The sequence below is a fragment of the Puma concolor genome, chromosome B3 (assembly GCF_028749965.1).
Source record: "Puma concolor isolate L17-30 chromosome B3, mPumCon1.1.hap2, whole genome shotgun sequence".
Lineage (NCBI taxonomy): Eukaryota > Metazoa > Chordata > Mammalia > Carnivora > Felidae > Puma > Puma concolor.
In genome coordinates, this window is record NC_141672.1 from 87245370 (window position 1) to 87260270 (window position 14901).

A 14901-nucleotide genomic window follows, 5' to 3' on the forward strand; every position below is an offset into this window, starting at 1 on the left:
AATTTAAAAATTTTTTTAAGGGGGCACCTGGGTGGCTCAGTTGGTTAAGCATCCGACTATGGCTCAGGTCATGATCTCATTTTGTGAGTTCAAGCCCATGTCGGGCTCTGTGCTAACATTGTAGAGCCTGGAGCCCACTTTGATTTCTGGGTCTCCTTTCTCCCTGCCCCTGCCCTGCTCACACTCTGTGTCTCTCTCTCAAAAATAAACATTAAAAAAGTAAAAAAAAAAAAAAAAAAAAAAAAAAAAAAAAAAAAAAAAAAAGAAACATAAACCATAAGCTTCTTAGTGAGAAGCTGAATCTACAGTAACAAACATTCATTTAAACTATTTATAAAACCACTGTTACATAGTTGAAGACACCATTTATCAACCAGTTAACAATGGCAAAGCCAAGCCATGGCATTTGAATGCTTCCGTCTAACACCCTGGGTGGAGAATCAGACAAGAGATACTCAGTGTCCCATAGTCACATTTTCTTAAACTTTAGCAAGGGTTGAATACCTGGACAGGAGGGCCATACTGATGCTTTACAGAAAGTAGACATGTAGTTCCTTTTTTTGTATATGCATGAGCTAGCTGCAAATATGCCTGCAGCAGGGCTAGTCGTTTCCCTTACCATGAAGCTAGGTCTACTTAAATACTTGATTGAAAGTCAAGTTGTCTATACTACGTAATAGGGGTGAATTAATTTCCAGGTGAAAATTAAGGGCAGAACAACTACCTCAATCAGAAACTTGTGTGTAGGCCTGAAGATGTGTTGAATACATGAGTAAATTATTTTTTACTGATACCCCATCTGAATGAGTTTATTTCTAAAATCTCATGCCCACTCCCCACTGTACAAGGAATAGATCTATCATGGGTTATTTGGTATGATCTGTTTGGAAACTGGAAAATAAAAAATAATTACAGTGACTTCACTATAGCTGGTAGGAAGTTGTTATTAACAGTTGACATGTTTTGGGATTGGTCATTGGATAGTGTTAGATAATCATAAATAAGAGATCCTAGACAGGATCTTGACTTGGATAATTAGAGCAGGGAAACCTATTTAACTTAGTCACCAAAGGCTTTTTCTACAACCATCAGAAACATTGTGCCCCGAGATGCATGTTTATTTTACCAACAGTGGAAATGATGAAATCTTAAAATCTTTATTAATATGATGTGAAAAAAATCCCAGTTGAATTAGCATTTCTTTCATCATTATATGTTTATATGTTATAATTGGCTGAGGGTTTTTTGGTGAATTTTTTTCTCAATTTTTAATGCATTTATTACCCATTTATATTAATGCTATAATATATTGCAAATACTTTCCTACGGTTTATATTTAAACTATATTAATGGTGTCTTTTATCTTGTGAAAGGCTTTTTTTAAAATTTACCCACCTTTTCCTTTTAAGGGTCTGAGTTTTTTTGCTATGTCCCTCCTATTCCAAAAATCATAAAAAAGAGCTCTTATTTATTTTTACTGCTTTTATTATTTTCCCCTATATTTAATCCTTAACCCACATCTTTGTGTAGACGTATGATTGAGCTCTTTGCTTTGTTAAGACTGAAGAGGATTTTTATTGGTAAAAGAAAGGGAGGAATTGATTACATGCATTGTTACCAAAGTACTACTACAATCAATGGTATAATATTCTACCTGAAGAAAAAGTCAGAAGGATTGATAAGGGCTAGTAGGATCATTTCTACAATTTAAGTTGCTCAAACAAAGGTGTAGAGTTGATGGTCCTGACACCAGGTGAACTGTGAGGAGACACAGCATGGAAACTGGGAATCTTCGGGGAAAGATAGACATAAAAAGTGTGGTTAAATAGAAGAGCATGCTTGTTACGTCTAAACTGGGCTCTTGGCTTATGGTACAGATGTGTACTTAGTAAATATTTTGGTTTTAACTTTGTCTCACTTAAGAATCTCTTCTGCTTGTATGTTGAGATGAGAAGTTAACATAATTCTCTTACTGCTTTATTTCCTAGGATATATAATCAGTATTTTTCTATCTTAAAATTTCAGTAGTCCCACCACTGTTGTCCTTAACAAAGTTGCATTTCTTCTGCTTGCAACAGAGTTTAAACTAGTGATAGGAAGACATTGTTATTCTTTGTGCCTTGACAGTATCAAAAAAAGATAAGGTAGGAGGACTCTTCCCAGTCATTTCAAAGGGAGCATTTCCCTCTTCCCTCATTTGGTTTTAGTTTTTTTGTTTCTTTGTTTGTTCTTTAAAGAACTTTTTAAGAAACCACTGGAGGATAATTGGGGTAGGGGTGGAGTTACTTGTAGATTACTCATGCTAATTATGTAATAGGTGGTTCTTCAAGTTTATATTTAATAAACTGCGTATCACCTTCTCAAAGATACCATATGTCCAAGGGAAGCTACTTATCCTCCTTTCTGGACACAGGGGATTGTTTAGCCACATCTTCTAGTCAGAAAATACCTGGGTTCATGGCAGCTTGGAAAGGCTTTCTGTCACACATGACTCAGCACAACCAGAAGTTACTCCTAACTCATTTACCATACTAAGGCAAGTTGCAAGGCACTGCCCACCTGGCAGGTAGGAATAGGATGAGGTGGTGAGAAGGAAAGATAACAAGTGGGGTTAAAATTGGGATAGAACAAGGGGATGAATGGGGGTGCTCTGGAGACAGTATCCTCTAAGAAGCCAAACTTGAACAAGGTTGTGGGTGTCTTTCTTCAGAAGCCTCCTGTCACTAAGGGAAAAGTGGCGACCCCAGTTCCTCTCAGGGGAAGACTCCCTGTGGCTTGTACTCCCACCAGCCAGCAACGCTCGCAGGGGGCCGCAGGCCGCAGCACCTTGTGCGGGAAGGGGTCCACCAAGCGTCCTGTTCTGTCAGCAACTAAAATGAACGTCAGGTAAGCAGAGGACGAGATCTCAAAGCTTTACTGCTTCCTGTACATTTCAGGTAGATGACATCAAATGTGTTTCAATGTTGGTGAGAAAGAAGGCAAAGAGGATCAGAACAGAAAGATCAACAGATGGTTTTTATCAGTTCTAATCTTTCTTTAAATTTGTGTTCTGTTTTCTTATTTTATCAAATTTCTCTAAGCTCATATTTGGTTCATAAGATAGAAAATATATATGGATATTCATTTTATTAGTTTAATGCATGCCTGCAAAGATACATAAAATTTTTCCATTGACTTAAAAGTAAAGTTGAAGCTAAATTCCTACAGAAAATCTCTCAATGCAGTGAACTAAATTGACTTGTCCTAAAGTAGAAATATTATAACCCATTGGGTACTAGTGTCATGGCCATCATGCCTCATTGATCCCTCTTGTTTCTTGTGCCTTTCCTGATAGCAAGATAGCCATCAAGTATAAGCATCACAGAGATGAAGATGTTCAGGCCCCTTTTCTTTAATACTGAAACTTTTTTTTTTCTTTAATTTACATCCAAGTTAGTTAGCACATGGTGCAACAATGATTTCAGGAGTAGATTTCTTAACGCCCCTTCCCCATTTAGCCCATCCCCCCTCCCACAACCCCTCCAGCAACCCTCAGTTTGTTCTCCATATTTAAGAGTCTCTTATGTTTGTCGCCCTCCCTGTTTTTATATTATTTTTGCTTCCCTTCCCCTGTGTTCATCTGTTCTATGTCTTAAAGTCCTCATATGAGTGAAGTCATATGATATTTGTCTTTCTTTAATTTCGCTTAGCATACTACCCTCTAGTTCCATCCACATAGTTGGAAATGGCAAGATTTCATTCTCTTTGGTTGCCTAGTAATACTCCATTATATACATATATATGTATATATATACCACGTCTTCTTTATCCATCCATCAATGGACATTTGGGCTCTTTCCATATTTTGGCTACTGTCAGTAGTGCTGCTATAAACATCGGGGTGCTTATGCCCCTTCAAAACAGCATATCTGTATCCCTTGGGTAAATAACTAGTACTGCAATTGCTGGATCATAGGGTAGTTGTATTTTTAATTTTTTGAGGAACCTCCATACTGTTTTCCAGAGTGGCTGCACCAGTTTGCATTCCCACCAGCAGTGCAAAAGAGATCCTCTTCTCATCCTCGCCAACATCTGTTGTTGCCTGAGTTGTTAATGTTAGTCATTCTGACAGGTTTGAGGTGGTATCTCGTTGTGGTTTTGAGTTGTGTTTCCCTGATGATGAGTGATGTTGAGCATTTTTTCATGTGTCGGTTGGCCATCTGGATGTCTTCTGTGGAGAAGTGTCTATTCATGTCTTTTGCCTGTTTCTTCACTGGATAATTTGGTTTTTGGGTGTTGAGTTTGACAAGTTCTTTATGGATTTTGGATAATAACCCTTTACCTGGTATGTCGTTTGCAAATATCTTCTCCCATTCCATCGGTTGCCTTTTAGTTTTGCTGATTGTTTCCTTCGTGGTGCAGAAGCTTTTTATTTTGATGAGGTACCAATAGTTCATTTTTGCTCTTGTTTCTCTTGCCTCTGGAGGCGTGTTGAGTAAGAAGTTGCTGTGGCCAAGGTCAAAGAGTTTTTTGCCTGCTTTCTCCTCGAGGATTTTGATGGCTTCCTGCCTTGCATTTAGGTCTTTCATCCATTTTGAGTTTATTTTTGCATATAGTATAGGAAAGTGGTCCAGGTTCATTTTTCTGCTAGTTGCTGTCCAGTTTTTCCAGCACCACTTGCTGAAGGTACTCTCTTTATTCCATTGGATATTCTTTCCTGCTTTGACAAAGATAGTTGGCCATACATTTGTGGGTCCATTTCTGGGTTCTCTATTCTATTCCATTGATCTGAATGTCTGTTTTTGTGCCAGTACCATACTGTCTTAATGATTACAGTTTTGTAGTACATCTTAGGTGCGGGATTATGATGCCTCCAGCTTCGGTTTTCTTTTTCAAGATTGCTTTGGCTATTTGGGGTCTTACCTGGTTCGATACAAATTTTTAGGGTTGTTTGTTCTAGCTCTGTGAAGAATGCTGGTGTCATTTTGATAGGTATTGCATTGAATATGTAGATTGCTTTGGGTAGTATTGACATTTTAACAATATTTGTTCGTCTTACCCAGGAGCATTGAATCTTTTTCCGTTTTTTTGTGTCTTCTTCAGTTTCTTTCATAAGCTTTCTATAGTTTTCATTGTATAGATATTTCACCTCTTTGGTTAAATTTATTCCTAGGTTGTTGTTTTTCTTTTTTTTTTTTTTTTTTTTTAATTCTTAATCTCCGCACCCAATGTGGACCTCAAACCCACACCCTGAGATTGAGAGTTGCACGCTCTACCAACTGAGTCAGCCACGTATCCCTGGTTCTCTCCTTTTTCAAGGGCATTTGCAGCATCTAATAGAGGTGGTGCCTGGTAACACTTCCCCCAACACATGCAATTATTTGACATAGTTTTTAATTTTTTAAAAATATTTATTTTTGAGAGAGAGAGACAGAGTGAGAGCAGGGGGGGAACAGAGAGAGAGGGAGACACAGAATCCAAAGCAGGTTCTAGGCTCTGAGCTGTCAGCACAGAGCCCGACGCGGGGCTTGAACCCATGAACAGTGAGATCATGACCCAAGCCGAAGTCGGACGCTTAACTGACTGAGCCACCCAGGCACCCCTGGCGTAGTTTTTAGAGTTTAAAAATGCCCTGATATTTAGAATTCTATTTATTGAGTTAGCTTGGAATATGAGGTAGCTATAGTTGGCAGTTTGGATTGTATTTAATACTACTTAAGGACACCATGGTCAGGGGTAAATTGTTGCTACACTGCAGTATACAGAGCAGCCTGGATTTCACGGCACTTCTCCTAACATTAAGTTTTCTTAACTGTGTTGTAAAATGTTTTGTAATAATTTTGAGGGTTGATTCAGGATTACCGCTACATCTTTAGTAGAAGTCCAGAAGTTCTCATCTGTTAATTCTACCATCACCACCATGTATATTAATATCTGTCCTTTCTGAATTTCACTGAATCTAAGGACCCCATCAACCAGAGATTCACCATTATCATAGGGACCACTAAAAAAAATCACTGCCAGGGCACCTGGGTGGCTCAGTTGGTTGAGTGTCCAACTCTTGTTCTTAGCTCAGGTTGTGATCTCACGGTTGTGAGTTCAAGCCCCACAATGGTCTCGGTGCTGATGGTGCGGAGCTTGCTTGATATTCTCTATCACCCTCTCTCTCTTCCTCTCCCCATCTTGTGCTCTCTTCCTCTCAAACGTTAAAAAAAAGAAAAAATCACTGCCAGCTATGATGTGTTACAAATTATTAAACACATCCCAAGTTCAGACATTAAAATGTAGAAAAACTGCATCATAGAAACAGTGAAATGTCTTTATGGCAATTTGCCAAGAGTAGACAATGGGCTTATGTACATTTCAAATAAATGGCATTCTTCTAGGAAGATGTAAGATCTGTTCCCGTTACTTATTTGGCATAGCAGTCTCCTGTTCCCTCTGACTTGACATCATCAGGAGGAGAAAGTACTTCCTAAACTGTAACTTGAACTCCCCGGCAGCTCCTTTGAGCTTTGCCTTGTCCTGTATTGGTCAAGGCAAGGAGAGCAGAGAATACAAAACCATATTTTACCAGAAAAGTTGATAAATGATTTGCTTTAGTATCAGTGTTTTAAAATGTTTACTCTGCAAAAGAGGTTCATTCACATAAATATTTATTGAGTCCTTTTGCTACTTGGTGACAGGTGTGTGTTTGATACAAGTTACTCTTGACATAAGCACTAATGTCTTGTACCCCACTGTCCTGTTTAGGTTTTCAGCTGCTACCAAAGATAATGAGCATAAACGGTCACTGACCAAGACTCCAGCCAGGAAGTCTCCGCATGTGACTATGTCTGGGAGTACCCCAAAAGGCCAGGCTGTGCTTCAGACATGCAAGCTGAAGACCACAAAGGGGAATTCTGCTTCTGGTAAAACAGAACAAAAACTCTGGTTCATCTTTAAGCATGTAACTTCCTGAAATTAAGTATTATATCTGTTTACTTAAAGCTACTCCATATCCATAAAATCAAAAGCAAAAATTTGACCATAGCATATTCTTCATTTTATATTGGTGAGGAAAATGCCAGACACATAAACAAACAAAAAAAGTGATTACTGCCTGAGGACTCCATCCTGTCTGGGAGGAGTCCTAAGATGGTAACCCTCCCTGAAGAGCATTCAGCTCCTTCTCGAACTCAGGGATGAGAAGGAGGATCAGAGTATGCATTACAGCCTCTTTTGGTCCTCTGGGACTCTGAAATAGGATTCCAGAGTTCATGGAATAAATGCCGCACTATGGACCAGTAGATTGTGTAAGCCAGAATAAGCCATATGGATACTCTTCTACACAAAGTCTACTTAATTAGTACCTACATTGACCAGTTGGTTTTCAAAAGAATACTGCAATAGTGGTATGAAGTTTAAAAAAGTCCCACCAGCAGATTGAGGCTTGTATTAGAATTAAGTATGTCAAGATTCTCCGGAGAGTCCTACTGAATGTGTCAGGAGAGTCTTGATCACATAGAAAGGGTTGCCAGCTTGCCCAAGACTAGAGCAATCCAGCTGGAGCTTCAGACCAAAGGAGAGTACAGTGTCGATAATAATCATTGTGGAGACTGTTGAGAATTTCGTCATACCTTAAAGATAGAATAATGAGACTGACGACTATATTTTAAAAGGGTCCAAGGGGCGCCTGGGTGGCGCAGTCGGTTGAGCGTCCGACTTCAGCCAGGTCACGATCTCGCGGTCCGTGGGTTCGAGCCCCGCGTCGGGCTCTGGGCTGATGGCTCAGAGCCTGGAGCTTGTTTCCGATTCTGTGTCTCCCTCTCTCTCTGCCCCTCCCCCGTTCATGCTCTGTCTCTCTCTGTCCCAAAAATAAATAAACGTTGAAAAAAAAAAAAAAAAATTTAAAATAAAAGGGTCCAAAATGGTGGGAACAGTAAGTTTATGATTCCTCCTTAAATGAGCTAATTCCCATTCTAACCTTTAATTTACAGCAAGTAGACATTCCATATAACATTATATTTTGTTGTTGTTGTTAAATGTTTATTTTTGGTAGCACACAATAGGGGGAGGGGCAGAGAAAGGGGGACAGAGGATCCAAAGCAAGTTTTGTGCTGCCAGCAGCAAGCCGGATGTGGGGCTCGAGCTCACGAACCACAAAATCATGACCTGAGCCGAAGTCAGATGCTCAACTGACTGAGCCATCTAGGCACCAGTCCATATAACATTCTAAATCTTACAGTATGGGAGAAAGGGGACTGGGCAGAGGGCAGTACTAAAAATGGAGTGGACTTGGCTAAGATACGACTGTGTTATTTTACAGAGAGCTGGGGTCACAGAGTAGCAGCCCTTACCTCGTAATGAGAAAGGACTCAGAAATGGTCACAGATAAGGACATGAGGCAGAAACTAAATGTTTACTATATTCAGAACTTTCTCCTCATGGTAATTCAGGGGTGTGCCCAGTTAGGATGGGATAGTTTTTCCCTAACAGATAGGAGTTTTATGTAAAGGAAATAAAATTGTATGATTTCTTTTCCCTGTGATTTGCTTCTTTCACTCAGCATAATGTTCAAGAACCATCCGTATTGATAAATGAGCTAAAGTTTATTCATCGTCACTGGTACGGATGTATTTCAATGTATCTGTTTTACTCCTCATGGACATGTGGATATTTCCAACTTTTGTTATTATGTATAGCGTTAGGACCATTCTTATTAACCGTGTCTCCCATACACATATAAGAGCTTCTGTAGACCTAGGATGGACTGCTGGTTAGCAGGGTTGCAGATGGCCACTGTACAGGTTGAATTGTACCCATTTAAACTCTCGTCAGCATTGTGGGCAGCCCCAGTGTTTCCCACCACCACTGGCACCTGATAGTGACACAATGAGATCTCTTAAGCACAGGGGTTTTGTGATTTTTGGATTTCACTGAGTGGTCCTAGACACTGGTGGCTTATTCATGTATACACGCAAGTGCTAACATAGGACAATAGCCAAGTGCAGCCTGTGATGGAAAAGAATTATAAAATGTGCCCAACTCTAGTACAAATTGGGCTGAGTCCTACCATCTTTGTGTATTAACTTTATGGTACAAGAATTCACATTTTTGAGGCGCCTGGGTGGCTCAGTCAGTTGAGCGTCTGACTTTGACTCAGGTCATGATCTCAGAGTTCCTGAGTTCAAGCCCCGCGTCCAGCTCTGTGCTGACAGCTCAGAGCCTGGAGCCTGCTTCGGATTCGGTGTCTCCCTCTCTCTCTGCCCCTCCCCCACTCACGTTCTGTCTATCTCAAAAATAAATGTTAAAGAAAAAAAATTTTTTTTTAAAGAATTCACTTCTTTTAATAAGTTTTATTAAATAACAACCCGAGCCACGGATCTTTTCATCTATATGTGATAAGGTTCCTTGCAGGCTTTATATCTATTTGTGTGAAAGAAAATGTTACTACTAATGTATAATATTTTTAATTTTTTTTTTCATGTTTTATTTTTGAGACAGAGACAGAGCATGAGCAGGGGAGGGGCAGAGAGAGAGAGCGAGACACAGAATCCAAAGCAGGCTCCAGGCTCTGAGCTATCAGCACAGAGCCCGACACAGGGCTCAAACTCACAGACCTCGAGCTCACGACCGAAGTCGGACGCTCAATCGACTGAGCCACCCAGGCACCCCTAATGTATAATATTTTTAAAGGATAAATAATATCAGGGACACAGGTTGAAAATTTACCCACTTCTTTAAACAGGATTTTCAACACCCAGCTGACCCTAGGAAATACCATAATATTGAGACTATTTGGGGAGCTGGTCACAAGCAAATCTCAGTGGTTAGCTTTCCTTGGTTATTCTTTTTTCCCCCTTTTCCTTTTTAACCAAACTGATGATCTATAGATGATATTCCTAATATTGAGAAGTGGTACTTCAATAAAGAACTTTATAGATCTTTTTTCTAATTAAGCCCTGGGGGGTTGTTCTTTGGTTTTGTAGTTGTTACCCCATTCAAGTTGACAACTGAAGCAGCACAGACTCCAGTCTCCAACAAGAAACCAATATTTGATCTCAAAGCAAGTCTGTCTCGTCCCCTCAACTACGAGCCACACAAAGGTATGTGGGAATGTTCTGAGATAGAAGACATGCAATAGACTTAAGATTAAATAGTTCTGCAGATCTGAGGATGTGAAAGATTCTCACACTTGACCCCCTAGAATTCCTTCCCCTTGGGCCCACATGACCCATGATTAAAAGACTGTCCACTAAGCAAATACTAAATAATTGATTCACCTACATTTTTGTTAATCCAAAGACATAACTTCTAATCAGTGTTAAGGCAAAGAAAATTTCAGGCAAAATCAAGAAACTTGGAAATTGGCCTTTGGGTAAATGAATGTTTTTTTTTACAACTTTCAAGTGATTCCAGGCTGGAATCTGCCAGTCCAACAACCTGGGACCTTTATTGGCCAAATAAATGCCCATATAAATTGGGCATATGTTAAAGTATCTGTATCTTGCAGTGATTCTAAAATTACTTTAAACATGAAGACTTCCCACAAATCATGTCCAATAGTGTTTATCTTTAAATTAGTAAACAAATCTTATTTAGAGGTAAGTCATTTGTAGTCCAAAAGCAAAACAACTACTTTCCTCTCACCCCGCAGCCCTCCCCTCTTTTTCCCATATGTGGCCCTGGCACCTCTATTCACTGAGTTGTCAGGGAGAAACCTAGGAGTCCTCTGGCTCCTTGCTCTCTTAGACCCCATACCTAGTGCATCAGCTGGTCCTTTGAGCTCTACCTTTGATATAGATCTTTGACCCCAACTATTTTCACCCTCCACTGCAACTCCCTTTCATCCAGGTCATCATCATCTCTCCTAGACTTTTGGAATAGCCTCTAGGCCCCACTCCAACCTGAAAAACAGATCAGAGCACGTCACTGATTTGCTCAGAACCTCCTAAGAGTTCTCATCTCTCCCCCAAGTTGATTTCATCACCTCCTCCCTTGACGTTGTGCCGATAACACTGGTGTTTCACCCCCTCAAACAGACTGAGCTCATTCCCACCTCCAGGTCTTTGAACTTGTTATCCCTCTGGTCCACCTAGAATACTAGTCCCACACCCCTTTGCACAGCTCCCTCCCTTGTTTTAATGCAGCATTCACTCAACTGTCCCCAACTCAGAGGGCTTTCCTCCCTTCCCTGCCTCACACACTGCTGTTTTCTGTTTCTTCATAGCATGTTACTTTCACCTGATACATGTTACCTGACTATAATCCACCTCTACCACTGAAAAGTAAGCCCGAAAGAACAAGGATTATTTAAAATTTATTGTCAAATTGGTTTCCATACAACACCCAGTGCTCATCCCAACAAGTGGCCTCCTCAGTGCCCATCACCCACTTTCCCTTCTCCCCCAACTCCCATCAGCCCTCAGTTTGTTCTCAGTATCCAAGAGTCTCTTATGGTTTGCTTCCCTCCCTCTCTGTAACTTTTTTTTTCCTCTTCCCTTCCCCCATGGTCTTCTGTTAAGTTTCTCAGGATCCACATATGAGTGAAAACATAAGGTATCTTTCTCTGACTGACTTCTTTCACTTAGTGTAATACCCTCCAGTTCCATCCATGTTGCTGCAAATAGCCAGATTTCATTCTTTCTCATTGCCAAGTAGTATTCCACTGTATATAAAAACCACATCTTCTTTATCCATTCGTCAGCTGATGGACATTTAGGCTCTTTCCATAATTTGGCTATTGTTGAAAGTGCTGCTATAAACATTGGGGTACAAGAGCCCCCATGCCTCAGTACTCCTGTATCCCTTGGATAAATTCCTAGCAATGCTATTGCTGGGTCATAGGGTAGTTCTACTTTTAATTTTTTGAGGAACCTCCACACTGTTTGCCACAGTGGCTGCACCAGTTTGCATTCCCACCAACAGTGCAAGAGGGTTCCCGTTTCTCCACATCCTCTTCAGCATCTATAGTCTCCTGATGTGTTAATTTTAGCCACTCTGACCATTATGAGGTGGTATCTCAGTGTGGTTTTGATTTGTATTTCCTAGATGAAATACTTTATAATATTAAATATGTTTAACCTTGGGATAAACTACTTGGTTGTGATGGCTTTTTTTTTTTTTTTTTAATTTTTTTTCCAACGTTTATTTATTTTTGGGACAGAGAGAGACAGAGCATGAACGGGGGAGGGGCAGAGAGAGAGGGAGACACAGAATCGGAAGCAGGCTCCAGGCTCTGAGCCATCAGCCCAGAGCCTGATGCGGGGCTCGAACTCACGGACCGCGAGATGGTGACCTGGCTGAAGTCGGACGCTTAACCGACTGCGCCACCCAGGCGCCCCTGTGATGGCTTTTTTTAATGTGCTATGTAATTGGATTTAGTATTAAGATTTTTTTTTTTTTGTAGTATGAGGACTATCTGTGACTTTCCAAGGATTAAAAAGTAGGACATACTTTTATTTTTAGGAGAAAAAAATGCAAATTGGATCTGTGGAATATGAAATTAAAGCTAATAGAACTATGCTGGCAAATATCTATAAAAACAAAGTGTAAATACTGAAAAGGAGTAGTCCCAGATAGAGAATAAAATTGGGACTATAAATACAAGAATCTTCCTCTTTGTCTTTCCTAAACTAGGAAAACTGAAACCATGGGGACAATCTAAAGAAAAGAATTCTCTGAAGGAGCATGTAAACAGAGTTAGCTTCCACAAGAAAACTTACAAACAACCTCCTCTCCAGACTAGGTGAGTACATAATTATGCAGGTCTATAGTTTTTAATGTTGGAAGACTATAGATAAAAAGAAAGCCTCTGAGGGAAAGTTTTGATAATAGTGGTATTTAGGAAGAGTAGGAGTAGAATCACATACAGAACTGCCTAACAGTATGGGTGCCTAAGCCCCACCACCATGGTTTCTAATTTAGTAAGTGGGAGGTGGGGCCCAAGTAACTGCACTGTTTACAAAGCTCTGTAGGTGATACAGAAGGGGACACTGTTCTCTCACATGACCTATTGGCCCCAACAGGACACCTGGACAACCCTCCAGCCCCTAATCCAAGTGCCCAGAGCACCTAAGTATACAGATAGATGTAATTCTTCACTCCCAGGGAAACCTGGGTTACTAGGCTACACTAGGGGAGATCCCAGGATGATCGTAAGCGGCTTCCTTCTGCTTGAAAACCAAGTTAAAGCCAGAGCTTGCAGTGGGCTGCGGCAGGTGCTGGTGGAGTCATTTCCCCAAATAAAACTCTACTGATTCAGGGTTGCCCATCATCTGAGTTGCCTATAGCCAGCTGCCACCAAGACCTTTACTAACTTTGCTGTTAAGATTGTTAACATAGGAACACCTGGCTGGCTCAGTCAGAAGAGCATGCAACTCTTGATGTCCAGGTTGTGAGTTCAAGCCCCACATTGGGTGTACAGATTACTTTAATAAAACTTAAAAAAAAAAAAAATCATTAATCCTGACTCCCCCTGTCTGAATCCCCAGTTCCTTACAGAAAAGTACAGTGGCTTAATTCAGTAGACTATGGTTCTAGTTCAAGTATTTTTCACCACACTATATGATTTTGAGCCTGACCTCTAACTTCCAAAAGTAGAGATTTCTCATTTAAAACAAATTAAGGCACCAAGGTGCCTTCTGTCCCAGTTTCATGCTTAATTGTAGGGTGCCGCATTAACATAAAAGGAAAAATACCAGTTTGTAGCCCTTTAACACAAATGACTTACAGATATGGCTTCTATCAGACAAGCCACTAGATAGAGGACAGTGTCCGATGAGAGTGTGTTCTGTGCAAGTGTGCAGGAGGTCAGTGTAAGCTTGGACAGGAGTGTGACAACAGGTGGATTCTTGAGCTTCACTAGAGCCTAATGTGTACCTGTCCCTCTTTAGGGAAGAACAACGGAAGCAACATGAGCAAAAACGAAAGGAGAAGAAAGCAAAGGTTTTGGGAGCTCGAAGAGGCCTCATTATGGCTGAAGATTAATTTTTTGATGTCTTGTAAATATTACCTTATTGTGAACACTTTCTGTAAATATTTTTCTACTGTCTTCCCCGCTTTAGTCAAAAAACCTTTTTCTGTTCTTTGTTCACTATTTATGTAGTGTCGGTGCATTCTTAACATGCTACATCTCCGAAGACGTTATTAACTTTAAGGCTCACATATTCTTTGACGTGGTTTTTACTTAAGTCTCTGTACAATTCACTTTTGAACTGAGACTCATCCTATAGATTCTTGACCTAGATTTTTCATGTCAAGTTCCGTGTGCTGATTCTAATATTAATTGTAATCCTGTTCTAGGCAACAGCATTTACCCTGATGGTAGGTAGTTCTACCACAAGCTTTAGTAGAAATTGCACCAATAAAAAGTTATGAATAGGGTAAGTTGAGAAAGTTCACTTCTTGCTCCTCTAGAGAATCTAGTAGTCTTGATCAAACTGGGGGCCGTTTGGGTTTGTTATGGCATTAATATTCTACCTATGTGAAGTATCTGGTTACCTATGCACATTAGTTCAGATCAACATAATTGGCATCTGTCACTCAACGTACTCTTAAAAACTATTGCTCATTCTAGCCTTGCTTATTTAAAAACATACAGGGCCATACTGAAATCTGAGGATTGCTGCTTCAAGGATCATTATGCTCTGTGAAACTGACCTTTTACTCACTTTATGGAAAAAGACGACTTGCTTAGCACCATAGCCATGCTTGTTGAACCTAAGTGGAGCTTCTGAGCTTTGTACTAATTAAGATTTTCATAGTTTTCTCATGGTGGTAGATGGATTGTTTGTAAATAAATTGGCTTCCAAGATTGAGTTGACCAGCTAAGATGTTAACAGGTGTCTACTTGTACTCCTTGTGCATTCTTTCCTGACCACCTCTTACCACCCTAAGAAATGATCATGTCTTCCTTCTGTATTTTTTCACAGCACATAC

General features: G+C 40.2%; 1 protein-coding gene across 4 annotated transcripts in view; it reads left to right on the forward strand.

Moving 5' to 3' along the window:
- NUSAP1 (nucleolar and spindle associated protein 1) overlaps positions 1-14801 on the forward strand; it is a 42483-nt gene extending 27682 nt beyond the window's left edge. For all 4 annotated transcript variants that reach the window (XM_086710404.1, XM_086710405.1, XM_086710406.1 and 1 more), the window contains exons 7-11: positions 2711-2886; positions 6733-6890; positions 9951-10067; positions 12601-12709; positions 13857-14801. In XM_086710404.1, coding sequence (XP_086566530.1) covers positions 2711-2886; positions 6733-6890; positions 9951-10067; positions 12601-12709; positions 13857-13950 — 654 coding nt within the window. In that variant the 3' untranslated portion in view covers positions 13951-14801. The remainder of the gene's footprint in view (positions 1-2710; positions 2887-6732; positions 6891-9950; positions 10068-12600; positions 12710-13856) is intronic.
- Positions 14802-14901: the final 100 nt, after the last annotated feature.